General features: G+C 35.7%; 1 protein-coding gene across 1 annotated transcript in view; it reads left to right on the plus strand.

The window, feature by feature from the left end:
- Positions 1-18,087, plus strand: part of LOC136039522 (uncharacterized) — an 80,887-nt gene that overhangs the window by 2,145 nt on the left and 60,655 nt on the right. The window contains exons 2-3 of the mRNA XM_065723325.1: positions 4,521-4,617; positions 6,866-7,049. Coding sequence (XP_065579397.1) covers positions 4,543-4,617; positions 6,866-7,049 — 259 coding nt within the window. The 5' untranslated portion in view covers positions 4,521-4,542. The remainder of the gene's footprint in view (positions 1-4,520; positions 4,618-6,865; positions 7,050-18,087) is intronic.

The following is an 18,087-nucleotide window of genomic DNA, read 5'->3' on the forward strand; positions in this document are numbered from 1 at the left end:
TGGATGGATTTCCAGTGCTTTGCTGAGCTTGGTGCTTCTTGACATGCTAGGACAATGAAAATTGGTAGGCGTGTCAGGGACCTGCTCAAATTGACTTGATAATAGTCCTTTCCTCGATTCGGCCATCTGGAGGTGGGCTGGAGGGAGGGAAATCTTGAAAATGGAGGTATGTTTATCTTACAAATGGGTGATCAGATCTTAATGAAACTTAATATATAGAAAGAATTCATGTATCAGATGATCCATTTTCATCCCAGGACATAGGGGGGATGGAGGGGGGAAATGGGAATCTTGGAAAACTCTTAGAGTGGAGAGATCGGGATGAAACTAGACGGGAAGAATAATCACAAGTTCTAGATACGTGATTGACATAACCAGACCGGATTCGCTCTCTTTGGTGGAGTTGGGGGGGGGGATTTCTAGTTCTTTGGCAAGTTCTAGAATAAGTACAAGTTACAGATACGTGAGTGACATCAGCGGATTGGATCTGATCTCTTTGGGGGAGTTGGAGGAATTTCTAGTGCTTTGACGAGTTTGGTGCTTCTTAACGTGCTTGGACGCTGAAATCGATAACTTTAGTATCGAGTCTAATTTTAGGGTCCGACCTCGTCACAAGTGCCATATGAGCTCTTGGCTCTTGTTTTCTTTCTTTTGTTTGTTTGTTTTTTCTCAAGAGTGATCATACCAACCTATTGGTCCTAAAATATTTGGAGAGGGCTTTTCCAAATAGACATTAAAAGTTTTAATGCCCGTTTTAAGTGACCAAAAAGATTCGAGGGAAACTAGGCCCACTCCCCTGCTCTTTGATTCTCAGAATCAAAATTTTCACCTATTTGATTTGTTTTTCTTTTCATTTATTATTTCCTTTCTTGGTTTCATACGTCATAATCATCCAGTGAAAGTTTTGAGATAACATTTTTTTTCAGTGTAGTTGAAAGACCAAATAACTATGCCTTTGTTAATACCATGATCCCCAATGGCCCCTGGGAAAAGGTCTTTTTAAGCCAATTTTGGTTGAAATTAGCCGAAAGATTTAATAGCTACGTTTTTGAAGATAACTTGACCACTCAACACCTGTGGGGCAATGGCTAAAAGCTTTGAAATTTGGCTATTGTTTACATATTCTATTGATTATTGGGAAGTGTACAGATATTTTTTTGAGGGAATTATATTTGGTGGGGAAGTGTTTATTTTCTATGGGTAGATTTTCACATTGGGAGGGTAGTTTCAGGTGGTGAATTATCAAAATAAAACTTTACGTAGGGGGATACTTTGCCAAAATTAATATGCAAATTTCGCTTTAATTTTTCATGTACATTGAGTCAAATTCAACCCTGTATTAGTTGAAAAATGTTCAGAAATCAAATTAAAAAAGTTCTTTTGACTGAAAGTAAGGAGTGAAATTAAAGCTTAAACGAACAGAAATTAGTCCGTATATGAAAGATGCTGCCCCCTCCTCAAAGCCCACTCTTACGCTAATCAAGGACATAACACACACACACACACACACACACACACATATATATATATATATATATATATATATATATATATATATATATATATATATATATATATATATATATATATATATATATATATATATATATATATATATATATATATATATATATATATATATATATATATATACATATATATATGTGTGTGTGTGTGTGTGTATTGTATGATATATTATGTGTATTATTTAGTATGTTATTTTGTATTTTATTATTCTATATCAATATAGAACTATTTATTTATATCAATATAGAAAGCATTAAAATATGAACTAAGGAGATGTGAAGTGGAGGCGATGGATAAAATTGCTGAGGATCTGGAAGATGCGGCTAGACGGCATAATAGTAAAATATTATACTGGCATGTTAATAAATTGAAAGGGAGTAGCCAATCCGGATTAGTCCCAGTTAAAGATAGAAATGGGGCCACACTTAGTGATAAGGAAAAAGTTAAAGAAAGATGGGTGGAACATTTTGAGAATGTGCTAAACCGAGATACAGTTGCAGGAAAAGATATAGATGAAAATGAAAAGGTTTGTGATACCTTGGATGTGAAGGAAGATTTGTTTAGTGAGGAAGAATTAGCGACAGTACTAAAAGGATTTAAAAAATAATAAGGCCCCAGGTGCTGATAGTATGATTAATGAGTTTCTTAATTATGGTGGCTCTGAGGTTAGGAATAAGCTACTGAAGATTATGAACATGATTTTTGAAAAAGGGGAAATACCCAATGATTTTAGGAAAACCTTAATTAAACCACTGGATAAGAAAGGTGACAAGAGTGAGTGTCATAATTATCGAGGCATTAGTGTGGTCTCTGTAGGTAGCAAATTACTGAGTAATATGATACTTTTTAGCCTGAGACATGCTGTAGACCAAGTTTTAAGGGAAGAACAATGCGGTTTTAGAAAAGGTAGAGGATGTGTCGACCATGTTTTCACTCTTAGGTTAATAATTGAGAAGTCCCTTCGTTGTCAAACACCTTTGGTCCTTAGTTTTATCGATTATGAGCAAGCTTTCAATTCTGTTGATAGAACAGCGTTAACAAAGGTCTTATCGTTATATGGTATACCAGAAAAATACATTAAAGTGATTTGCGCTATGTACGAGAATAATACTGCTGCAGTTAAGGTAGGAAATGAGGTTAGCAACTGGTTATGTATTAAATTAGGAGTTAAGCAGGGTTGTGTTCTGTCACCCTTTATATGGATCATTTTGATGGACTTTGTCTTAAGGAGCACAGGAAAGGCAATTGGAGACCATGGAATCAAATGGGGTGGAAGAACGCTCCTGGACTTAGATTATGCTGATGATTTAAGCATATTAGATGAAAGTGTGAGCAAAATGAATGAATTTTTAGAGGTTTTACGAGTTCAAGGTGCTAAAATAGGCTTGAAAATTAATGTTAAGAAGACTAAGTCACTAAGGCTAGGAATAAGTGAAGATGAACAGGTGACATTAGGTAACGAAAAGATTGATCAGGTTTGGAGCTTCAGTTACCTTATTAGTATTATTAGTAAAGATGGTGGGAGCAGTGAAGGTGTTAAAAGTAGAATAGCTAAGGCTCAGGGTGTTTTTTTCACAGTTAAAAAAAAGTTTGGAAGAATAGAAAGATGAGTCTACAAACCAAGATTAGAATATTGGAAGCTACAGTGATGACAGTGGTCAAATATGGCTCTGAAGCATGGGCACTCCGAAAAGCAGATGAAAACTTACTAGATGTTTTCCAGAGAAATTGCCTACGGATTGTTGTGGGTACCCGGCTGACTGACCGTATTTCAAACAGTAGGTTGTACGAAAAGTGTAGTTCAATCCCGCTTTCTGGGGCTATAATGAAAGAAAGGTTGAGATGGCTAGGCCACGTTCTACGGATGAAGGATGACAGATTACCGAAGATTGTCCTTTTTGGCCAATCGTCTGGGGCTACACGGAAAGCAGGTTGTCCTTGTCTGGGTTGGGAGGATGTCATAAATAAAGATTTAAAGGAAATGGGAACTTCCTGGGAGGGTGTAAAGAGGGAGGCTTTAAATAGATTAGGTTGGAGGAGGAGCGTGCGTAGCTGTGTTGGCCTCAGGCGGCTTGGTGCTGCAGTGAGCTATTAGTAGTAGTAGTAGTAGTATATCAATATACCAATACATATATGTATATAATATTGGATAGAGTATTCTATATATATATATATTATATATATATATATATATATATATATATATATATATATATATATATATATATATATATATATATATATATATATATATATATATATATATATATATAACATACGACTTAGATCTATTTAAATCTTTACTGATTAGATACCAAAACAAAACATACCAAAATGCTAAACACTAAAAATTCAGGCAATATTTTACAAAACAGGGATGATTATTATCTTGTTCCATAAGGGTTCTCTCTTTGTGGAAGTTTTGTTTCTTGTGAAAATACTTTTTTCCTTTTTTTTCGTCTCTTTAGAAAAAAGTTAAAACTTGCCAACAATTTTGATGATTTTAAAATAAAATTTGGATGATTTTAACAGCAAAAACGGTCTTATGCGTTTGCATTTGAGGTTCCAATGTGTGTGTCCAAGCGACAATTTTGGTCATGAGAATGGTAGTCCAAATACACCACACGATCATAGATCACTGCCAAATGCTCTACTTAACTGCATGCGTGGTATTTTAGCATATCCTTAAAAATAAACCAGCAAACTGAAAGAACATGTTTTGTTTCAGTAAAAACAGGACAGCCCACAAAATGTTTAGAGTTGTGCGGTAGGAAATTTAAAATTTACTGCTGAAGGAATATCTCCTGGTTAATTTTCCTTATTCTGTATTACCAAAATCATATGCGACTGTCCCCAGGGAGGAGGGAGGCTAGGTCTTCCAAATCTTTCCCACATATCAAATACTTAGCATAGACCAACAAATCAACTTCAAACCAACAGATTACAGCAAACCAACTTCTAAAGAAAAATAATTGACAATTTGACTTTCTTAGGAAGGATCAGTTGCTCTTGCAAATGCCTCTGCTTCGAAGATGTTGCTGTTACTTCCCTTTGCGACGAGCATCAGTTACCCTTGGAGTGATTGGGTTTGTAAGTATATTAAATGGACTTTTTGTAGATATTTACCAAGTAGAAGACTCAGCACTGAAGTGAACCAAGTTTTCTTTTTTCTCTTTCGATTTTCTCGATTCTCCATATACTAGTACCAAATATGGACTTCAACTTTAGGTGAGGGGTTTAAAAAAATTTTAACTTAAAGTATTTGCCAAGTATAAGATTCAGTGCTGAAGTGAATGTAACTAAAAAGTACCTGAAGTTTGTTACTTTTCCAGTTTCATGAAGGTAGCTAGTAATTGTATATGTGAGTAATTGTATATTGCATATCTTAGTTAGTTTTTTTTGTTTTATTGATATTTTTTGTTTATATTCTTTAGTTTTAGATCCTTTATATTTTTTTTCTTTGCACAAAAATCGTCTTCTTTTATACAGATGAAATATTCGTTGGATTTTTTGTTCTCTTTGTTTTCATGGCTCTCCAGTTCGGCTTTACACTCCCAACGCATATTTAACTCAATTTTTTAATCAGTTTTAGAGTTTCTTGAAAGACCCAGATTTAAAAGAAAACTTGATCAGTTTAAAAGCTGACATTGTGTGTTTTGCAGAATATTTGAAAAAATTTAAGGACATTAACTTACAATTAAGGGGGTGGATCCGATAAAAACAAAGAATGTCATTTCAACTTTTCTTGCATAATTGAAATTTATGAAGCAAAATATTAGTCATTGCGACTTTTTGAAGTTTTCAAAATTGTCATAGGTAGAATGCTTGATGAAGATATTCAGACATACGTTACATATTGACTTGCTCTGCGCGGTGATTTCAAAATCAGGTTTGAAGATATTTTAACGATGGAAATGTCCTGTGGTGGCGCCGTGGATTTGACCTTAGCTTGGTAATACGGGACGCGGAGATCGAATCACGCTGCAGGAATGCACTGCAGGGCCGACGCAGGGACCTTAGTAGTCAAGAAGCGTCGTTAATTCTTATAATAAAATAACGATGGAAATTCCACAATGGATTATAAATTAATTTGTGCAACGGAAGTGGAGAATGTGATAGTACAAGAGGAGTTACTTGAGTTTAGAGGAGATTAGCTGCAGCCAGAAATACCCTGACCATGTCCTGGACTGTGGGGAATTGCAATAAAGGTTTTGACCGCGTTTCCCGCATCGTATCTTGTCAAAAAAAAATTGATCTTGTTACGAAACTTTTGATTAAAAAAAGAACCAGGTTGAATATCATATAACAGGGAAGTGTGCGGTTATTTTTGACAAAATTGAGGCCAAATATTGATAATATACTGTCAGTCAATCAAGTACATTTATCTCATTAAAATTAGGACGATTTTGTGGTAGCCATTGTAGAAGTTATGTTTCGTTGGTGAAGTTTAATTTTAATTCTATTTATACTGTTATCATGTTACGATGTTATACGAAAACAATAATAATTAAAAGTGTAATAATTAAGTAGTTGAATCAATTACTACAAAATGTACTTAAGTAGCCTGTACGAAAAGTATGGTTCAATTCCGTTTTCTAGGGCTATAATGAGAGAAAGGTAGGCTAGGGCAGGCTCTGTGGATGAAAGATGACAGATAACCAAATATTGTTATTTTCGGCCAAACGTCTTAGCTGAACGGAAAGCAGATCGTCCGTAGTTGGGTGGGACGATTTTGTGAAGAAAAATTTAAGGAAATGAAAACCTTTTGTGATGGTGTAAAGAGGGAGGCTTTGAATAGGTTAGGATGGAGGAGGAATGTGTATCCGTGTTGGCCTCAGGAGGCTTATTGCTGTGGTGAATCGTTAGTAGTAGTAGTAATCCGATTGGGCACTTTTTTAAATAAGTATGAATTGTTTGGTTTCCTGTACTATGAGTAGACATCAAAAAAGCAAAGTTGGATGGAATCCTTTTTTTTGACTGGCCAACTTTTACTTTTTTGAAATTTTTTGTCATTTTCTGACATCATGTCGTTGACTTCAAATAAATATTATGAATGAGAAGTTGGACCAATATTAAATATATCCTCTTGAGAACTGTCCTGGTAAATCATTTCATCCATAGAGTCTTTTTATTTATTTTCTACATGTGTCAAAATTCATTATTTTTTGCGGTTCTTCAAATTGGAACAAGACCTAATCTAAAATGTTTTACAAACTGGTTATATTTGTAACCATATATAACTGGAATAACTATGTCACTTTTTAACTATAACTATATAACTGGTATAACTTAATTGCTATTTAATTATATAACTCGTATATATAACTCTTTTTTACAGACTGGTTCAATTACTAGCTTGATCATCGTCATCATTGGCCGCATTCTTGTTGAAGATGTCGCTAATGGGGTCATGTCGCTCTTCAGAAAAGTTACTGATGTTCCATACATGATGGGTACAAGACATTTGTCCGAAAGCGAACAAGAAGAACAAGAACAGAAGCTTGTTGAATACTGGATTGACGGTATGCCCATAGATTCATATATTAAGAGCTCTTCATCATCTTATTCCTTTGATTAATCAATTAAATTGTTTTAATAATTAATGTAATTAATTAATATAACTATCTTTTACTAATAAAATTAATTAATTTACAAATATGTTTTACAAAGAAAATTGTTGTCTCTAATGTTGATTAGATATTCTAGCCAAGGCACTCTTTCTGTGTACCTTGAGGTATTTCATCCTGTTAATGTATTCCTCTTCCATATGTACACAGAAAACCAGTAGTTTAAAACGTCAGGTTAAGATAATTAATGGTTGCCATTTATTTTGAAAACGATCACGAAACCTTTTTTTGAAGAATGAGTTTTAATTCTAAAAGAATGTATCAGTATTTACAGCGTTGTATAGCGGTACTCTAAGGGGTGATGATGAATTTTTTTTTTTCAATTATGTGTCTCTTAATCTGCTTCTATCCCTACTTTTTATACAGCTTTTTGTTACTGTTACTTTAATTTAATTATTATTTTATTATGTAATTTTCACTTTATTGTCTATTATTGCCTATTTTCATCTGTTTTTGGAATATTTTTTTTATAATTATTATATACTTAATAATCATATTATTCTCATTCCATTATTATTATTTTCTAGTTTTGAATCTGAATTTAGTACCTAATTTGATTAATATCGGTCCGTTGTCTAGGCCCGCATAGTACTAGATCATCAGTGAATTAGAACACGCTGCTAACAACGCTAAATATGAATCATAAATCTCTTATTGAGCTTTTAATGAGTGGTTAAAAATTTTTTTATGAGCTTCAGAAAAAATGACCTTTTTGGTCTTTTGAAAGAAATGAGAGAAAAACAAAATTTACCTAACGTTGTGACTGTATACGTATACGTTGTGACATGTATGTTGTATGTTTGTTGTAACCAATTTGGGTAAATTCGCAGTTGGCAAAATAATTCAGCTAGGATTAAAGTGTAACATCATCAGTAACCAGCAGCTTCAAAACAATAAAAAAAATTGTATTATGGGGAAAAATAGTCATTTGTAGCTGATTCAGGGATAGTAATTGTTATCTTCCTTAGTCTAAATTGTAAAATGTTATGTTAAAAACAAAATTGCAGGAATTTTTAAAAAGAGCTTGAAATCCTTCGAAAACGATGTCACGGCGAATCTGATGTCATTTTGAAGGACTTCAGGCTCTCTAGGATTTTGTGCAAATTTTTTTTCATTCTTACATTTTACTATTAAGACTAAGTAAAATGATAATTACCGTTCCTAAATCAGCTGCAAATGACAATTTTTTTTGCTAGTCATTTTTTTCACTAACACATTTTTAAGCTTTTGGTCGGCTCTTTTGAGCCTTTCAAGGGCTCAAACTATAATTTCAAGCAGAAGTAATTATTGATTACTTTTACACAATTTTTTTCCTTTGGCCCTCACAATGGTACTACCGACTAGTGGAAATATAAGAAACAACCCCTCTCCTAGTCTTTTTCTTCCATCATCTGTCTAAATATGAAGTGCTCCCATTTTTTTTTTTTTAGTTTGATATTTTTTCCTTGTCTATTACTTAGCAAGCTTGTGTAACTACGCTTTGAATTGTTTCTCATTACTGTCGACCACGGAAACATAAGAGAGATAAAAAGGATTAATCAAATAAATCTTATAGTAAGACTGTACAGTGTTTCAAAAACTGATAATTCTTTTCCTTTCCAATCTTTTGAAAAGCTCCATTGGGAACTAGGTAGTTTTATTCCAATTTGAAGGTATTGGGATTGGGGGAAGTAAACAAATTCTAGGAATATTATTCCTAAAATTTGAGACGCGGAATGTTTGATTAAGACAAAATTTATGGTTTAAACAAGGAGGAAGAGAGAGATTACTTTTCTATTATCCTATGTTAAAAGTGCCGTGTTAGAGCATATTGCAAATAGGGCTACTTTCGTGGAGTATTATTCCATGGTAAGAGTGTGATTTAATTCCATTGGTTTAAAAGTGTTGTCTTTTTTGTAAGCCGTTCGTATTATTCCTTAATCCTGGAGAAACAAATACCCCTCCCCCTCCTTCCTAAAACTCTCTTTGTTTTAAAACCTCCTGTGTGAAATTTTGGGGCAGTAGTACAACTGTTTTATTGGTTTTATTTAATTCACTTAAACTTCACAAAACATTAACCCCAACGGAGAGCATAACTCTTAAAGTTGGGTATATAATTAGTAGAGTTTGTTGTAAATAAAACAATATACCTTGTCTGAATTATAATAAAAAATTAATTTGTTAACCAAAAAAGACAAAAACGAAAAAAAAGAAAAAAAAATTGGGTAAGAGGGGCGTAAAACACATACACGCACAAAAAATATATATTCGAATAAAAAAAATATTTATTTAATATTTAATATATTTAGTACAATAAGAACACAAAGTTATATTCCGTCTAATTGTTTCTTCTGACAAAACATTTAAGCCAGTATATAGAGAAAAAAATATTTTGACTCAAAAGATTTTTAACAAGTAAATTCTTTTTTCATCTTAGGTTTAAATATGACCCCCAAATCCCCAATTAAAAAATAAAAATTTTTATCATTTCACTTTAAATTATTATTTATGTTATTATTTTTTCTTTTATTATCGACATTTGAGATAATGATAGTCGATAGAGAATGAGTGGTCGAAGGGGATATTATCGAGTTTAGCTACGTCCAAAGTTGTAATGCTTATACTAGCTATTATACGTCGATTTTGTTATTTGTGTCGCTAAAATATTTTCCAGGCCAAAACCGTTATGGAAATGGCTATTGTTCCGGCACCTAGTAGCGTGTAGAGAAGCAACGGTAGATTTTCACGTATTTATAGCTCAAAGACTAGTTGACTATTTTGTGTATTGTTGGTCAGAAGGAATCCACTTTAAATACTCATACTTTATAGTTCTGAATTTTTACTTGGTTAGATAATAAATATTTTTTAATGTTTATAATTTAATTAATTATAGATTTATATGGATAATCAACTAATAATCAATCAAATAGTCAACTATATTCACTTTGTGGACTAATTAATGTGGTAAATGCATGTTGAATTTGCCTCGAATTTCTCGTTTCTTTTGTTTGATACTCTGGTTTTTCGTGTTTTTGCTCGGAAATTGCTCAAAATGGCTATCTAAAAATTTTAATTGGGTGGTTTTAGAAAAAAAACGAGCGTGGGAGGGGGCCTAGTTGCCCCTCCAATTTTTTCGGTTACTCAAAAAGAGCGCTAGAACTTTAAATTTCCGTTCGAATGAGCCCTCTCGCGATATTCTAGGACCACTGGGTTGAAAAGATCACCCCTGGGAAGAAAAAAAAAACAAAAAGCAAATAAACCTATCCGTGATCTTTCTTCAGCAAGATTCTATTACTTTTAGGGTGTGTTTCCCCTTTTTCAAAAATAAGGCAAATATTCCGAGGCTCTTAACTTTAAATGGGTAAGACAAAAATTTATTGAAAGTTATATATTTGACGTCAGCCTAAAAATCCGATTCTTTTGATGTACCTATTGGTATCAAACTCTGTTTTTTAGAGTTTCGGTTACTATTGAGTCGGGTCGCTCCTTACTTGCAGTTCGTTACCACGGACTGTTTGATTTTAGTGGATACGTTAATTTCACACAATTTTGCATTAAAAGCCTTTTTTATTGTTAATAATAGCCTGATGTCTGAGATATTTTTATTTATTTATTCTTTTTTTTATTTCAAGACATTGAAAAGAAGAAATAATGCAGTTTAGAAAAATGAGAAATTTCTAAATATCTTGGTAAATAAACGAGGTATTGGTAAACTAGAAGAATCAAAACGAGGTTTCACCATAGAGAAATAGAGGATCAAGTTGCAAAAAACTTGTGAATCAAAATTTTATTATTTTGACTGGATAACCAATTAGATGAAATTAAACTTTTTTTCTCTTTACTTGCATGCGGCTTAAACTATCAAGCAAGAGAAGCACTTAGGTTTTCAAAAGCTGGGGTTATTTGGCCCTCCAATAATTGTATTCCATTAATGAATATCGTGACTGGCTTATGGAAACACATCACAGACGGGAACCAGTGAAACTAGAGCAGACTTTACTATTGGAGTTTAGGAGACTAGTCTCTCTATTTCTCTTTGGTTTCACCCTCAACAAACTGTAACAAAAGCGCTTTTTATACCAAAATATATGGAGAAGTAAATAGAACAATTTACTCCATTTGATTCTAAGCTCTATATGTACATCCCAAATGCGTCAAAGACGGAAGTTTGGTTTTGTCCCTTCTATGTATCTCGGAATCTAATCATCCCCAATAAAGGTTCAGGTACCCATGCTGTAACTCTATAAGATAATCCTCTTCTGCCATTTTGAGTTACAGCAAGACCTGAAGGAATCTGGCCATTTGTTTTACACTGTCAGTTTTAGCTGCCTCTGAGGATCGTGTTGATATGTAATTTTCCTTCGATCCCCGTTCGGTTGAACTGCGAGAGACTTCAACGGAAGTTCTATTTTATGGCGTATGTCTCCTATGTCTCCTTTTATGACGTATTTTATCGCAATGCCCTATGTTATAACTACTACTACTACTAATAATAACTCACTGCAGCACCAAGCCGCCTGTGGCCAACACAGCTACGCACGCTCCTCCTCCACCTAATCTATTCAAGGCCTCCCTCTTTACACCCTCCCAGGAAGTTCCCATTTCCTTTAGATCTTTATTTGTGAAATCCTCCCAACCCAGACAAGGACGACCTGCTTTCCGTGTAGCCCCAGACGGTTGGCCAAAAAGGACAATCTTCGGCAATCTGTCATCCTTCATCCACAGAACGTGGCCTAGCCATCTCAACCTTTCTTTCATTATAGCCCCAGAAAGCGGGATTGAACCACATGTTTCGTACAACCTACTGTTTGAAATACGGTCAGTCAGGCGGGTACCCAGAAATATCCGTTGGCAATTTCTCTGGAAAACATCTAGTAAATGTTCATCTGCTTTTCGGAGAGCCCATGCTTCGGAGCCATATTTGACCACTGTCATCACTGTAGCTTCCGATATTCTAATCTTGGCTTGCAGACTTATCTTTCTATTCTTCCAAACTTTTTTCAACTGTGAAAAAACACCCTGAGCCTTAGCTATTCTACTTTTAACATCTTCACTGCTCCCACCATCTTTACTAATAATACTACCAAGGTAAGCGAAGCTCCCAACCTGATCAATATTTTCGTTACCCAATGTCACCTTTTCATCTTCACTTATTCCTAGCCTTAGTGACTTAGTCCTCATAACATTAATTTTCAAGCCTATTTTAGCACCCTGAACTCGCAAAGCCTCTAAAAATTCGTTCATTTTGCTCACTCTTTCATCTAATATGCTTAAATGATTAGCGTAATCTAAGTTCAGGCGCGTTTTTCCTCCCCATTTGATTCCGTGGTCTCCAATTGCCTTTCCTGTGCTCCTTAAGACGAAGTCCAACAAAATAATCCCAATCTTGTCATTCTCAAGTGTAACAAGACCTGAAAGAATCTGGCCATTTTGTCAGTAGAGCTGCACTGTCAGTAGAACTGCACTGTCAGTAGAGCTGCACTGTCAGTAGAGCCGCCTCAAAAGTTCATCTTCATGTGTAATTTACCTTCGTTCCGTTGAAGTGCAAGAGACTTGATCCAGTCCTCCTTTTTTGCACTGGCTTCCTTTTTTCTTTTCCTTGGATCATTTCAAAATCAATTGCAATAACCTGCCGAAACGTGGCTACTTTTGTTCATTCGATTAGACTGGGCGTATCTAAACCTTCTTTTGGTATCCAATTTCCTAAAGACCATCGTTTCATCGAAGTACTTTGTAACTCAAGATCTACTACTTATTCGTAGTCTCTTCTTTCTCTTTTTGTAATCCAGGATTTCAGACAAAATAATTGTTTTAACTCAAATAATATAAAAGTAAAAAATAAGGTACTCATTCATTGGCACAACTTCTTGAATGAACATCGAATACAAAAGTAAAATGTAATGAACAAAATAATCACTCAATCTCTTTGGAAAACTAAAAGATTTACTTGCACAAGACGCACAAAAGTGATGATGTTCAAATAATAACAAAACAAGTTTATGCTTCGGCGTATTCCACAACGAAAAAAAATTATTGTGATTAGCGTTAAATTCTATTTAGGCTACTTTTACTCGAATCTACAAGAAGAAATGAATAATAAAGTAGCTTATTTGGTTGTTATTTAAATATCATCCATTTGGCATCCTTCAAAACACGTGGTTAGATCAGGTGATCCTTCATTCACTGGCAAGTCAATCCTAAATTGCTTTTCCTGCTCATTAGAAAAGTGTGAAAATGGTCTCAGAATTCCTTTTTTCTTTTGGAATCCCTCTTGGGCCCTTGACGTTCATTGGCAAATCATTCATGCATTACGATTTCTTTTTCAGAAAATCAGAACGTTGTAAAGTGTAGTCGAAATCGTACTTGTAGAGTATGTCTTTCTCACCCTTTTGAAAACTAGCCTGCACAATTCTATTCAGCACGACCGAATCCTTTTTGCAGCCCTTTTTAGTTGACATATCATTTTTCCAAATGAAAAAATCTGTTGTGTCTAGAACCTTTAAACAAGTGTTTCTCCTGCACCTTTGCATGGGGATTACTAGATCCTTCAAATCCTCGACAGCAGCCTTATTTCTTCTCTACTTTTCGATGCAGCCATAGATAGCCTCCGCTATCATATGTGTGTGACCCTTGGTAAGATACTTGAAACTGATGGGGTTGGGTCCCCAATTCTCATTCACGATGCAAATAAGTGCACTCTACAGAATCCAATTTTTGTTTTTACGCTAAAGCTGTTAGCACCTCTAAAAAAGCTGCCTATTCTAATTAAACGGCCCCTGTGTTTCAGCTGCCGTTCTTAAAAAAAAATTGGGATAAACAGTCAAACATTAGAGTAAAGAGCAAGATATTGAGGAGGGGGCAACCCTTCATATACGGAATAATTTCCTTTCGTTTTAAGTTTTTAATGTTGCTTCTTACTTTTAAATAAAAAACTTTTTTGTTCGCTTATCAAATAATGAAGGGGAATCTGGCTCAGCCTCCATGACATATGCCCCCCCCCTCACAGGAGACTGCTCCTCGAAAATTTCATCCAATGTAAAGTTTGCCCCCCCCACCGCCGTCAAGTTCCCTCCTGATAGTTCCATCACGCCGAAGATCCCCGTAAATTTTTTGGCGGACAATTCAGCGGGAAAAATTATCCTTAGCATGCTTAAATTTGAAAAAAAACTTTAATCTCCGGTCGGTTTCTCGATCTCTGTGGAAATGTCCCCCATCTGTAGAAGTTTTTTTCTGGAAATCAAAACACGCGGAAAATAGCCCTGGATAATTCCTCCGGAACATCTCCAAATGCAAAATTGTGTTGGCAAAGATAATGTAAGACAGTTAATAAAAATTTCGTATAGAAATTCTGTCAAATCCCCCCCCCAGTGTAAAGTTTTCCCTGGAAAATTCACCCCCTGAAAATTTCTATCCCCAGGGATGATTCTCCCAAATAGAAATCCACCGGAAGCGCAAACTCTTCTCCCGAAAAATGTCTTTATACTTCCCAATAACAAATACTATACGTAAACAATGGGCAAATTTCATAGCTTATGTTAAATAAGCCTCTCCCTACGGACTGTAGGGGGTCATTTAATCCCTAAACGCATAGTTATTTGATTTTTGAACTATACTGAACAAAATGGCTATCCCAATATTTCGATCATATAATTTTGGGAAATAAATGAGCGTGGGAAGGGGCCAGTTGATCTCCAATCTTTTGGTCGCTTAAAAAGGATACTAGAACTTTTAATTTCCGTTCGAATGTGCCATCTCCCCATTTTCTAGGACCATTATTTCAATACGACCATCCCTGGAAAAAAACAACAACAAAAAACAAAAATAAATAAACACGCATCCGTGATCTGTCTTCTAGAAAAATAACAAAATTCAACATTTTTGTATATAGGAACTTGAAAAACTCTCACAGTAGGGCTCTCGGGTACACTGAATCTGATAGCGTGATTTTCATCAGGATTTCGTGCATTTTAGGGATATGTTTTCCTCCTATTTTCAAAATCTGGTAAATTTTCTCAGGTTCGTAACTTTTGATGTGTAACACTAAACTTGATGATCTTATATATGTGGAAACAGCATAATAAGCTGATTTTTCTGATGTATCTATTAATGTCAAAATTATTTTTTTGAGTTTTGGTTACTATTGAACTGAGTCGCTCCTTGCCTACAGTTCGTTACCACGAACTGTTTGATTGTTTCTGCTTAACCTGGACGAATTGCGTTGTCTGTGCAGAAGTGCCACCATATCAGTCTTTTTCGTCTTGAAAGAAATCGATGTTTTGATGTTGACTCGAACTTTGACAAGCTTGACTCAAGACTCCTGCCACATGATATGTGGCGTAGAGAGCGGAGTAACATTGCTCTTCCAGGTGGACTGATCTGCTGCTAGGGGGGCTTTTTGACAATTCTTAGTTTCATCTTTTTTTGACAATTCTGTCGGTCTGTCCCGGTTTTTCTACTTTAGGCACTTCCAGGTAAGCTAGGACGATGAAACTGGGCAGGCGTATCAGGGACCGGATCAGATTAAATTAGAAATAGTCGTTTTCCTGATTTGACCATCTGGGGGGTAGTGGGGAGCCGGTTAATTCGAAAAAAATAGAAAAATTAATTATTTTTAACTTACGAACGAGTGATGGGATCTTAATGAAATTTGATGTTTGGAAGGATGTCGTGTCTCAGAGCTCTTATTTTAAATCCTGACCGGATCCGGTGACATTGGGGGGAGTTGTAGGGGGAGCCTAAAACCTTGGAAAACACTATGAGTGGAGGGATCGGGATGAAACTTGGTGGGAAATATAAGCAGAGGTCCTAGATACGTGATTGACATAGCCGGAACGGATCTGCTCTGTTTTTGAGAGGGTTAATTCTGAAAAATTATAAAAATGAGGTATTTTGAACTTACGAAGGAGGGGGTCGGGTCTTAATGAAATTTGAAGTTTGGAAGGATATCGTGTCTCGGAGCTCTTATTCTAAATCCCCACCGGATTTGGTGACATTGGGGAGAGTTGGGGGGACCTAAAATCTTGGAAAACGCTTAGATTGGAGGGATCGGGATGAAACTTGGTGGGAGAAATAAGCACAAGTCCTAGATAAGTGATTGATGTAAAAGGAACGGATCATCTCTCTTTGGGATAGTTCGGGGGGAGGGTTAATCCTGAAAAATTAGGAAAAATGAGATATTTTTAACTGACGAACGGGTGATCGGATCTCAATGAAATTTAATATTTAGATCGATATCGTGTCTCAGAGCTGTTTTTTTAAATCACGGCCGTATCCGGTGACATTGGGGGGAGTTGGAGGGGGACTTTAATTCTTGGAAAACGCTTAGAGTGGAGGGATCGGGATGAAACTTGGTGGGAAAAATAAGAAAAAGACCTAGTACGAGATTGACATAATGGAACGAATGCTCTATTCGGGGGAGTTGGGGGGGGGGGTTCAATTTTGAAAAATTAGAAAAATGACGTATTTTTAACTTACGAAAGAGTGATCGGATATTAATGAAACTTCATATTTAGAAGGACCTTGTAACTCAGATCTCTTATTTCAAATCCCGACCGGATCCAGCGTCATTGGGGGGGGCAGTTGGGGAGGACCGAAAATCTCGGACAATACCTAAAGTGGAGGGATCAGGATGAAACTGCGTGGGAAGAATAAGAACAAGTCTAAGATACGTGACTGACATTACTGGACCGGATCCACTTTTTTGGTGGAGTTGGGGAGGGGAGTATAATTCGGAAAAATTAGACAAAATGAGGTATTTGTAAATTGCGAACGGGTTATCAGATCTGAATGAAATTTGATATTTAGAAGGATCTTGTGCTTTAGAGCTCTCATTTTAAGTTCCGACTAGATCCTATGACATTGGGGGGAGTTGGAGGGGGAAACCTGAATTCTTAGAAAACGTTAAAATTGGGGTATCTTTATCTTACGAACAGGATCGGACCTTAATGAAACTTGATATAAAGAAGGATCTTATGTCTCAGATACTCCATTTTCGACTCAAATCGGATCCGGGGACATGGGGGTTGGAGGGGGGAAACACAAATATTGGAAAACGCTTAGAGTGGAGATCGGGATGAAACTTGATGGGAAGAATAAGCACAAGCTCTAGATACTTGATTGACATAATTGGAACGGATCCGTTCTCTTTGGAGGAGCTGGGGGTGTTAATTTGGAAAAATTAAAAAAATAGAGTATTTTTGACTTAAGAACGGGTGACCGGATCTTAATGAAATTTGATATCTAGAAGGAACTCATGCCTCATAGCTCTTATTTCAAATCCCGACCAGATCTGTTGACATTGGGGGGAGTTGGAGGGGAAATCGGAAATCTTGAAAAACGCTTAGAGTGGAGGAATCGGAATGAAACTTGGTGGGTAGAATAACAAATGTTGTAGATACGTGATTAACGTAAACGTACCGGATTCGCTCTCTTTGGGGGAGTTAGGGGGTGGGGTTCAGTGTTTTGGCGAGTTTGTTGCTTCTGGACATGCTAGGACGATGAAAATTGGTAGGCGTGTCAGGGACCTGCACAAATCGACTAGATAAAGTTATTTTCCCCGATTCGACCATCTGGGGGGGGGGGGCTGAAGGGAGAGGAACAATTAGAAAAAATGAGATATTTATAACCTACGAGTGGGTGATCGGATCTTAATGAATTTGATATTTAGAAGGACATCGTGACTCAGAGCTCTTATTTTTAATCCCGACCGGTATGAAGCCTCTGATTTTCTTTTTAAATCAATCTATTTATTCTTAGAATTTTGCTAGAGCTCATACCATATCAGTTCTTGGCTCTTGGATTTTCTTGCCTCATCACAAGTGCCATATGAGCTCTTAGCTGTTGTTGTCATATTTTGTCAGTGTCGATGAGTGCATGCTCAACCTCCTATCCAGTAGACTTCAGTTGCTCAGCAGTGAGATTGACAGCTTTGTGTTTATCGTTTTGGTTGTTGGGC

Source organism: Artemia franciscana, chromosome 19 (assembly GCF_032884065.1).
Source record: "Artemia franciscana chromosome 19, ASM3288406v1, whole genome shotgun sequence".
NCBI classification, from domain to species: domain Eukaryota; kingdom Metazoa; phylum Arthropoda; class Branchiopoda; order Anostraca; family Artemiidae; genus Artemia; species Artemia franciscana.